The sequence below is a fragment of the Mixophyes fleayi genome, chromosome 11, assembly GCF_038048845.1.
Source record: "Mixophyes fleayi isolate aMixFle1 chromosome 11, aMixFle1.hap1, whole genome shotgun sequence".
Taxonomy (NCBI): Eukaryota; Metazoa; Chordata; class Amphibia; order Anura; family Limnodynastidae; genus Mixophyes; species Mixophyes fleayi.
Genome location: NC_134412.1, coordinates 56,971,554 through 56,982,872, shown reverse-complemented (window position 1 = coordinate 56,982,872; position 11,319 = coordinate 56,971,554). Strand labels below are relative to the sequence as shown.

The following is an 11,319-nucleotide window of genomic DNA, read 5'->3' as shown; positions in this document are numbered from 1 at the left end:
CTCCAGCAGGACAGTTTCTGACCTATCTCTGCAACCTTCACCCCCTCTTTACACACCACACCCCCTCCATTCCAAGCCATCCCCTGTGGAAGAAGCAGTCTATATAAAACAAGCACTTGTATACTGCACCAAGAGATTGGACAGAGCTCAAGGTGCGCATTGCATGGTGAGTTTCAGCTAAATACACGCAGATTACTGATGAATTAGGCTGGGCACACACTACAGGCTATTCACCCGATTATCAGGCCAATCACTCAATTGCATTAGTGTGTATGCTCCCATGATCACTTTATCATACCAAAGCACATCGCATTGTTTGATTTCATTTTATAACTGAACTAAAACTCTCTTTAAATGATGGAACGATGTTGGGCAAATTCTGCACTGTGTGTGCACTGATGACCAGTAGTGTTGGCAGACCTCCATAGTCTTTACAGAGTCATGATCTTTTCAGATAACAGATGACAGATGAACAGCACAGATCTGAAGGTACATTTTGTAAAACATGCATAGTGTGTACACATGAATCGCCATGCTGATCGGACTTTCAATCATTGGTAAAATCATTAAGGGTATTGCATCGGGAGAAGTTTTCTGTAGTGTGTACCCAGCCTTATACAGGAAACATTTCAAACCAAAAAAATATATATATATATAGAAAATGTCAATATATAATACATATTCATTACTGATTGGTTAGTAATATAATAATGCATACCTAGAATTTTTTACAGCAATTTACTTAAACACACACATTTATGTGAACAAAATGGACTGAAGACAAAAGCTGTAGAAAACACATAGAAATACAAGAATGCAGTAGTAGTCAATTATTAGAGTGTAAGTAGTAGTAAAGTGTAATCTAGGGGTAGAACAACCCAGCTGATCCATCTCTGACAATTTTATGTATGTTCTGTTTAAGTTTCTACAGTAATGTATTGATATTAACTGTGTTCTCCTAATATGCATCCTAATATCAGTGAGAGGAGATCCCAAAACATTAAGGAGGTCATTAGCTGCACCATGTAGATGGTTGTCATGGAGGGCTGAGCCAAGTGGAAACAGAAATAAGAACTATCTAAATCTGTCCAGAGCTCTGTAAACAGACATTCCATTATGTACGTAGGGCAGTGCTCCTGGATGTTGTATCACATCCAGAGATGGTGATAACAGAACAGGTAACAATGCATTTACCACTGCAAGACTTAGTAAATAGGTTTCATCGACTAAAGTCTGGTGAATTTTACTGAAAGCTGTGTGATAACTACAGGTAACCATTTGTTGTATAGCCTACTGGCAATTCACCCATTGATAAATCAGCACTTAGGGTTCGATGCTTTAGATGAAGGTAAAAAGAAATATTCAATTCCATTTTAATTTTTAACGATATTACAATGGAAACAGTGCATTTTAACTACATGCTTCATATATGAAAGTCTTCCTTCTTGTGTTCAGTTATGCCTTAAGTAGAGTTCACTAAAATGTTTCAATGCTCCTCTCTATAATACTAGTTTAAACCACAGGCCAAAAAGTGGTGTTATAGCAATGGTGGTGTTACAAAGTGTGACATGAAGGAATTAATACAGCTTAACACACATCTGTGATAGAAAATTCCTGGTGTAAGAGGTGGTATTATAAAGAGGGAGCACTGTATATCATACTTGCCTACTTTCTTCAGCTCCCTTCCGGGAGCCAGGCAGTGGAGGGGGACGTGAGGGGGGCGGGACGGCCAAAATCGCGTCACTTTGGCCGCAATTCACTTCCTAGTGAAGTGGGTAGAATTCGGGAGATTGCTACACTCGCCCGGGAGTCCGGGAGACTCTCGCAAAATGCGTGAGTCTCCCGGACATTCCGGGAGAGTTGACAAGTATGCTGTATATATTTTTTTATGTAGGGTGATAAATGGTTATGTAATAAAATAATCTTTCCCCGCCATTAGGATGATTCTATTGATTGCACATTTCTTTCTTAATTTTATGCTCCACTCTCTCTTGCTTTCTGTGTAACTGTGCTTTATTGCCCCACAATGACCTTATTCATTTCATTCAACAGTTGTATTACCTGTTTTGCTTTTGTTGTTCAAAATCCCAGTGAGTTCATGCCTCCAATTAACATGCCGGAATGCTAGCTAACGCTTGTGCCATGAAACTGGAAGCCTAGACTTGGGCTTCTAGTTTCATACTTCATTTTTAAAAAAATGTTATGGGAGAAAAAACAATGCTAAAAAATAGAGAAAAACAAATTTTCTTAAAAAAAATGCTTTAGTTTAATAATAATACTTTGCATGTTGAGGCATCGCAGGAGGTCCCCGATACCACCGATAGTCATCACCAGGAGGAGGGCTTTTATAAATAGGCCTCTCAATATGGTAAATAGTTTTGTTAAAGTCTTTATTATTTCAATTATTTATTGCATACTTATCAACTTTTCATATTTCTCCTCTGGGAGATGCCAGAGAAGAGGTCATATGACAGGGGCTAGGGGGAGGGGCATGGTGACACCATAGCCTCATCCCCCTGCTTGGAAATGGCAAAAATAAGGACATTTCCTAGCAGGGGGTGGAGCTTAATGATGCAAATCGTGTCATTAAGCTCCGTCTCCAATACAGTCCGGGAGAATGCCTACTCTTTCAGTCCTGGAGGAGTCCCCAAAATTCAGTAGCCTCCCTTTCAGGAGAGTAGACAAGTATGATTTACAGTTGTTTCAGACATGTACATATATATATGATCAGGGATATGATCTGGGATGCACTGCCTACCTCTGATTTGTGCATTGTATACAATTCTATCCACAGAGCTCCTCTCTCTATCTAAGGGGCATATTCAATTCCGTTCCACGGTATCGCGCCGGAACGGCCGCAAACCTAATCCGCGGTACCGCAATAACGTGGATTTTCGTTCGCAGCCCATAGGGCTGCGTCCGAAAATCCGCGTTATTGCGGTACCGTATTACCGGCACTACTGCGCATTTTCCGCGGTAACGCGCATTACATCGGATCGGAATTGAATATGCCCCTAAGTGTTCAGAGGCAACAGAAATAAGCCAGAAAGATAAATAAATATATTTAGAAAAAGCTTCATAAGGGCATTTGCAAACCAATCAACTAAAAAGTAATCCAAAGGGGGAAAACCCCTGCAAGAATTGAGAATACAGTTTACTTTATCATACATTACTTTTCATCCTACATCATGAGTTTTGTGCTCTTTATGTAAGTCATAAGCACAGCTGAATGTGTTCTCTATATAATGTTTGTTTTTTCGTTCACAGAAAATCTGGTAAAACCTAACCATGAAGCTGTTAGTTATCTCTGCTCTGCTTGTCCTCTTAGCTGCCTGTACAGGTGAGAGAAGAACACTTATCTTTCTCCTAAGGAATGCAAATCCCATTGTCCAGCTAATGGGCCTAATTCATTAAGGAATGTAAAGCAAAAAAAAAATGGGTAACTTTGCACCTTGGCAAGGACATGCATAGATCAACTTTAAATTTCAGTGTAAAAATAAAGCTATCAAGTATTTGTGTGCTACATAAACAAACAACCAGTATATAACTCATGCATACTTACCAACCTTTGGTAAGTTAATTCTGGGAGATCCCAGGCAGGGGACGTGGTTGGAGGGTGGGAGGGGCGGGGCGCAGTAATTCGCATCATTTTGGCTGAGCCGCCCCCCCCCCCCCCCCCCCGGACAAAAATGACATTTTTGTTGAGGGGGCGGGGCCAAAATGCCGCGATTCGCCGCGTATTGCATCATTTTGAGGAGCAAGAGGCCATATGCGGAATATTTGCCTGCTCCGGGAGACCTACCTGAATTTCAGGAGTCTCCCGGACATTCCGGGAGAGTTGGCAAGTATGAACTTAAGTGCAAAATAATAAACTAATATGCATCCCTTACATTGTAACATGGTTTTGTCCAGGAGAAAACTTACTTATTTTTTTGCCTTACTTTCCTTAATGAATCAGGCCCAGCGTGATTACAAAGCCTATGTTTCACCTGCAGTTGCAGCTTCACTCAGACCACTGTGCACAGTCACCAAACTCTATAAATAAGTTTAACCAAAGAAATTATAAATATTTCTTACAAGCCAACAACATTTTTCTGCCTGGTTATCATTATTATATGAAAATTCTTTATTGATTGTAAATAACACAATCACACGCTAACACTTTCTCAAATGCAGTGGTGGGATACGGCCATTTATAGGTCGGGTGTCTTATTTTGACCTTCACCTGTTTTTTCCTACTGATGAAGGAACATTTTACTTCACATTTACTATAAGTAAAATTACTGATGGTTGGTAACCCTGTGCTGAACCTTCAACCTGAACACTGAAAACACAAACTGTGTTCCTGGATACCGACCATATATTCTGCCTCCCCACCAACCACTTTCACCTCCAACTAACACCTAAGTCACCCCTGCATTTACCTTACTTTACTGACATTACAACTTCAATGCCTTTCCCTTTTAACGTTAGCTTCCATTCTCCCTCTTTAGCACTTGTTCACAGGTCATTGTAAGCTTTCATTATACTGTATCTATCTCCCTACTGATGCTGGATCATGGATTTACCCAATACCACACTATTATGATAACAGACATAGGCTATTTTGCAACATTGAGCTTAATTAAGATCGTAAAAAAGCAAAACGTATATCCATAAAATGTAAGCTGTATATTTGGCTTTTTTGCTTATTTTGTTTAAAACCGGCTCAAAACTATATGCTAATCTTTCTCTTTCTCCATATTTCCAGTCTCTGCCCAGGATGATGAATCTTTCCTGTCATCCAGTATCAACTATGTGCAGGATCTGGCCAGTGATGTTGCCACCAAAACAACAGATGCTTTGAGCCAAGTTAAGGAAATGCCATTGGCACAACAGGCTATGTAAGAAAGTGTTGCATAATCACAGATATAATAACATAATATTACTGTTATGACTATTGCTATAAACCTTGTTGCAAAGGACAATCACCCTTGCACCACTCTTATAACAATAATATTATTCATTTATCCTTTATCCAAACATATCCTGTCTATAAATAATATTTTTCCACAGTATCTATACAAGGCTAACAGGCATTTCCTTCTCACAATACTTCTCCAAACCATTCATTTCCTCATTCAGGGTGTCATGTTGAGTTGGATACAAATTGCGTTTTTGGTGTGTAATACGCTTTTTTACTTCTGCACACGTACACATAGCGCTATCATCATCATCATCATCATCATCATCATTTATTTATATAGCGCCAACATGTTCCATAGTGGTTTAAAATTGGGGACAAACACAGTAAACTAATAAACAAGCTGGGTATAGCAGACAAAGAAGGCCCTGCTCGCAAGCTTACAATCTAGCACTATTTCAGAAACCAGTTCTGTGCATGCTAAGAAGTAAAAACGTGTATTATGCACCAACAACACAATCTGCATCTGTTCAAATACATTAACATCAGGTATGTGATGCAGCAGTGGGGGCAATGCAAATACAGAAAACTGCATACTTTGGCCCTGATTCATTAAGGAACATAAATGCAGATACTTGCTATATTTTGCCTTAGATTGCACTGTGCATGCCCAGAAACGAACTATATGCCAGAGAACGCAGGTGTATGCAGTTCAGCATACAGCGCAAAGTACAATTAAGACAGGCTACGATTTCAGGCTACGATTTACAGTAAGGGCATAACAAGCTCGAGCGCACGCACCAGCATCTGATTCAAGCTCTGGGCATCTCTAAGGTAGCACCAGCTACAGGTCTAGTGTAATTGTCGAGTGATAGTGATGACGGTCATGTTTGCATGCTACAACATATGTTTGCAATCAAGAGCAATTGTAAAAATGCATTTTATGTACAGGAGACATTAATAACACCCTGATTGATGTATTTCATGGGGGGAAAAAATAAAATAAAAACTTTCTTTAAAATGTTCCATTTTCATTAATACCTATAGTATCAACGGGTGACAATAATTTAATACTTTTTTATTTTTGTATATTGTACGTGTAAGAGACATTTATTCAGATCCGCTTGTAGTTAAACACAGACCTTCATATGCCCAATTTACATGTATTTTTTTTTTTTTTTAAATGCACATAGTTTGTTTTGTGTTGCTTAATGAATCAGACCCAATATTGTTATTATTATTATTTGCATTTATTTATATAGCTCCAGTATACTCTGCAGCACTTAACATATTTTACTGCCACCCCCAAAAAGTGAATTTTTAACTATGGCGAACCCTATTTTTCAAAATCAACTTGCCAAGTACTATTTCTCCTGTTCTTTACGCTTGTTTTAGTTCCCAATATCTATTTCTCATTGTGTAGGGTATATGTCAATACTTGTTAAAGAAAATTATTTAAATTCAACAAAGTTATATTACAACAATACTCAATACCCAGACTATATTGGATAATATAGTGTCACTATGTCTATCTAGGAAATATAGTGGTATAGATGGATGGTGGAGCCTTAAATGAGCGTGCTATGTCCGTATACTGTTCATAGATAGCCTTGTTAATATTCACTCTCTTTACACACTTTTCCTTGTAAAACCTCGCCTTCTTCAGTGCTTCCACCACCCTAAATATCACAGAACCCTCACAGAGCTCTTGGTGCAAAAGTTACTGCATCAAAGCACTGATACAGATATGCTGGTCACAAATTACCCACACTCACCAGGGGGTAAATGTACCATATCCCGGTTTTTTCAACTCGCCGGAAATCGGTGAGTTGACAGCTAAAATTTAAAGCGGCGCTGCCTTGTAAAGGAAAGTTTCCCTTTACAAGGCAGCGCCACTTTAAATTTTACCTGTCAACTCGCCGATTTCCGGCGAGTTGAAAAAAACGGGATATGGTACATTTACCCCCAGGTGTGTATATATATATATATATATATATATATATATATAAAACAATATATATATATATATATATATATATATATATATATATATATATATTTATATTCATACATATCATCAAAAGTACTTTACTTATAATTCATATATATCTTCGATTACACCTGATACAGCAAAATATTATTGGGAATTTTATTAAAATGTTGGCACTTGGGAAGTATTTTGATATTTTATAAATAAGGGGTAATTATATGCAAATAACCTGACTGATATTTTCTCTTTTCTCAGTGGCCTTTATGATTCAGGACATGAATATATCACCTCCATGTACAGTTCAATTGTGAGCAAGGCAATGGAGAGGTGGGACCAGCTAACCCAATCCCTCTAAAGAAATCTTCAAAATTATTTTGATAGATATAGGGTTTCTGATTGCTTACTACTGTTTGTATGTGTAACTAAATTTGAGTATCAGATCATGCATCAGTTCAGACATCAAAGTTTGTACCACGCGACTTTCCCATTGAAACAAGACATTTGACATCTGGAGGGTTAAATGTATCAAGCTGATTGAAAAGTGGAGATGTTGCCTATAGTAATTAATCAGATTCTAGCTTTTATTTTGTAGAGTGTACTAAATAAATGATAGCTAGAATGTGATTGGTTTCTGAAACCCGCTGGAAATCTCTCAGCTTGATACTTTTACCCCCTGCAGTTTTCCACATTCATACACTGCACTAAAATGTCTCTGTCTCTCTGATGTGCCCTGAAAAAAAAAATGTTTTTTTAACAAGCAATGTCTGTTTTGTAAATAAAGTCCATACTGAGGACAGCACCAGTTATTTTTGTCACTTTATTCAGATTGAAAATACTTGAAGCAAGCATACTGGACTGCCAATTTAAGTATTTTTGCCACAACTATCACATTATATACGGCTAGTGTAAGAAATGCATGTGCATATAAAATGAATATTTTACATGAGCCAATCACAAGACATCTTAGGATCACAATGTTTTGTTGTGTGTGCAAGGGCACCTACTTGTACACCTAGAGCAGTGATGGGCAACCCAATACTTGTCAAGGGCCACAAGTGCAGCCTCTAACCTTCAACAGGGCCACACACTTACTTTAGTCTCAGTAATAAGTTAAATCAATGCATTTAACCACGCACATAGCTCCTCTCTCTTACTCTGCTTTCTTATTTCTCCCTTTACACTCTTCACATTTGGTTGCCCCCCAAAAATAAAATCTTTGAAAATGAAAGAAACTGCCCCAAAACAACCTGTGAACCACCCCCAATTCAGCCGATCAATCATCCCAATATAACCGTCAGACTTTCCACATGCCACCAGGCCGCCCCACTTTCTCCAAACTCCCCTCACAAGCCCCTCTTACCCCACATGCCACTCAGAACTCCCACTGACCTCAAAATGTCCCACATGCCCTCACATACTACATGTACACCAAAAGCTAATTTCAAACTACCCCACATGCCACTCAGACGTCAGATGTCACCATTCATCATCCCCTCACTGGGAATACCAGTGACCACCAACTACTAATGATTGAAGTCATAGTGGGGGCACAATGCCCCCACTATGCTTAATCTCTAAACTATTCCTGGACTCAGGTGGAGGTGGATGTTCTCTGTGGCAGGGTGCCAAACTTCCCGCCTATCACTGACACAGAGGAGCAGTTAAGAAATGTGCAGGGCACATTCAAGTTAATATAAACAATTAAACACATCCTTCTTGCCCATTATCAGTGAAAGAGCATGGGAGTGTGTTTTCCCCAGGGCAAATATTAAGTGTTTTAGGTCCTCCAAAATGTTGGAGCTCTAGGAAAACACCTTAGTTCATCAAAAGTTAGCTCATGGTCTTGCAGTCATTGTTATTACAAGGGGTAGAGCGTCAGATTTTAGGGTGAGCCTAAAACACCGAATGAGTGACATTTATGTTCTTATTTAACCCCCCCCCACATACACACACTGAGTACTAACCACTGACATGGAGGGGCAGCAGCTAGCAGTGAAAATGTTGGTAAAGGACTGGAAGTGGGACACTGAGATATGATGTCAAAGTCCAGCGCCACACACCCAGTCTGTGAGCAGGAACCCCTGCTTGACACAAGGCAAGAAGTGGTGGGAGCAGCTGCCGGAAGAGAAGGTGAAGGTTGCCAAGGGCTGAGCAGTCACCAGAGTAGATTGTGAATTGATTTAATTTATGAATAATAAATTTATAAAATAATCCATGAGCGATATCATTTCACATTTGCATCTGCCACTGAATCCTGTTGTAGTCATTAGTTAACAGTCACCATTGTCCAGTCACAGTAATATACTGACCGGCAATGATTGTTAATTAATGCTAAGGAAGGGGGCCAAGTGGCAGTTGTCATAATGAATTGATTTCAACTATGGAAACAAAGTCCAGTTAACGAGTTTTCATTATAACTGTAGTTTGTAGTTTGTGTATTTTGGGCTCTTAAACACACGCATACAATACAAACATGCAATAAATTATTGGTTTTATATTTGTTTTACCTCTTTTTCAATATATAATGAAAAAATATAAACTTCTTTAAGAGAAAGTCCTATTGCTCCACTCCCTCACAAAAATAAAAAAAAGGTTTTGAAATTTATGCAACACAAAATGTGATGTGTTGTGGCTACTGGAGGTGCAAAGTTACCCTATACCACTTTCAGCAAAATACATAAAAGCTTGTAAATAGGTAATATGTGCTATGACCCAGAAATGTGAATTCATTTGTGCTCACTTGCAACAATGATATTTCATTTTGTAGGATGAGATATGTCTCTGAGTGTGGAAAAGGCATATTGAAGGAAGAGTTCTTCAGTTTGTGGGCAGCTATAAAGTCTATTTATCCTACACAGCTATTTGAGGGACACTGCTGACCATAGGATATAGAGGGCACTATGCTGGGTGTAAGGCACTAAATTCCAACAACTTGGTATAGGTATTTAACTGGTGTCCTTCTTGCTCTCCGCTGGAGCCCAGCTTGGAAAACTTCTGGGCCCTGCATTCCAGCCTGGAGATGCCCGACTCCTCTACCGGATGCTGATCGCTGGTGAACACTAACTCCCACCATGCATCCCCCTGCTGCCATCCCTACTCTCGGCCGTGGCTTCGGCCTCACTCTCCGGCCACTACTGGCGCGGGCTTACCTACTGCTCTCCACCCGCCTGCAATGCCTGCCGCCTTCTAGCACCCGCTGAATCCTGCTCCGCCTCAGCTATACTCACCGTGGATGACGCCTGCAGTCTTCCTGACCTCCACGACGCCGCTTCCAGCCTCCTCTCCGTCTCTGCTCTACTCGCCTGCAGCCTTCCTGACCTCTGCGACGCTGCTTCCTGCCTCCACGTCACAGACCTGTGCCGCGGCTCTCCTTCAAGTCCTCTAGTCGCTGTTCCTCCTGGCCTGTGGTCTCTAGCGGCTGCTGCTCCGTTACTGGTCCTTGGGCATTGGATCCTCCTGCTGCCACTCTGTAACGGGTCCTCTGGCTGCTGATCCTCTACTGGTCTCCCGCTGCTCTGTTCCTGCGGCCTCTTCGTTCCGGTCCCGACGCTGCTGGTTGCCTCTAGTCCTGCGGATCTCATCCAGGTCAGTGTCCAGACCTCCAGCTACTACGTCCTGGATTTTGCTACTCGTTTCCTGAGACGCCCTCGCTGCTCCGGCTGTTGCCTCTCCCTGGCTGTGCCCCTGTGCCTGGAGGCATCCACGGCCTCGTACCTCATCAATACTGGCCTCCATCTTTGTTGGCCTTAGTGCCCCAGTCTCTGCCTCCTGCCTCCGTAGGCTACCCCACGTGCCCCTGCCCTCCCCCACCTACAGCCCTTACTGAGGCCTACTGACCTCACCCAATGTCCTGACCCGCCTCCGGGTCCATCTGAACCCGTTCTGGACCGTTCTCACCGCCTGCACTAGCCTCCGGGTCCATCTGAACCCGTTCTGGACCGTTTACACCGCCTGCACTACCCTCCGGGTCCACATGAACTCTGGTCCGTTTGCCTCGACCCTCCGAAATCTGATCCCCCTAATCGCTGGACCCCTGGACCTCTCCTGCTCCCTGGACCTTTCCTGGTTCTGGTCCCCACGAACTACTCCTGCGATTACCTGGAACTCCTTGTCCCGTGTCCTTCGTCTCTCCTGGTACGGAGGACTCCTCATTTTTTCTTGGGTTTTATTTCTTGTGTTTTATTTTATTTATTTTTATTTATTTTTATTTTATTTGTGTTTATTTCTTGTGTTTTAATATTTTATTTTATTTTTTCTTGTGTTTTATTTCACCCCACCACCAATCCATTTATTTAACTTAATTTTATCTATTTATTTAATTACTCCACCTTATTTTACTGCTTACTGTACATTGTTCTGCTTTGCCACTCCTCTTCTCCATCTACATTGTTTCATTGTCTACACTGGTTAAACTGCTATACCACTA

General features: G+C 40.8%; 1 protein-coding gene across 2 annotated transcripts; it reads left to right on the top strand.

The window, feature by feature from the left end:
- Nucleotides 1-7,699, top strand: APOC3 (apolipoprotein C3). 2 transcript variants are annotated; one of them, XM_075189595.1, is made up of 4 exons: nt 1-166; nt 3,268-3,340; nt 4,751-4,883; nt 7,149-7,699. In XM_075189595.1, exons 2-4 carry the CDS (start codon nt 3,289-3,291, stop codon nt 7,246-7,248), a joined length of 285 nt encoding a protein of 94 aa, XP_075045696.1. In that variant the 5' UTR covers nt 1-166; nt 3,268-3,288; the 3' UTR covers nt 7,249-7,699. The 2 variants fall into 2 exon arrangements, with proteins under 2 accessions (XP_075045696.1, XP_075045697.1); XM_075189596.1 differs by lacking the exon at nt 1-166 and adding an exon at nt 421-489.
- Nucleotides 7,700-11,319: the final 3,620 nt, after the last annotated feature.

Coding starts and splice junctions, on each gene's coding strand:
- APOC3 (XM_075189595.1), top strand. CDS start 3,289: ATGAAGCTGTTAGTTATCTCTGCTCTGCTTGTCCTCTTAGCTGCCTGT. Junction 3,341..4,750: donor CCTCTTAGCTGCCTGTACAG/GTGAGAGAAGAA, acceptor CCATATTTCCAG/TCTCTGCCCAGGATGATGAA. Junction 4,884..7,148: donor CCATTGGCACAACAGGCTAT/GTAAGAAAGTGT, acceptor CTCTTTTCTCAG/TGGCCTTTATGATTCAGGAC.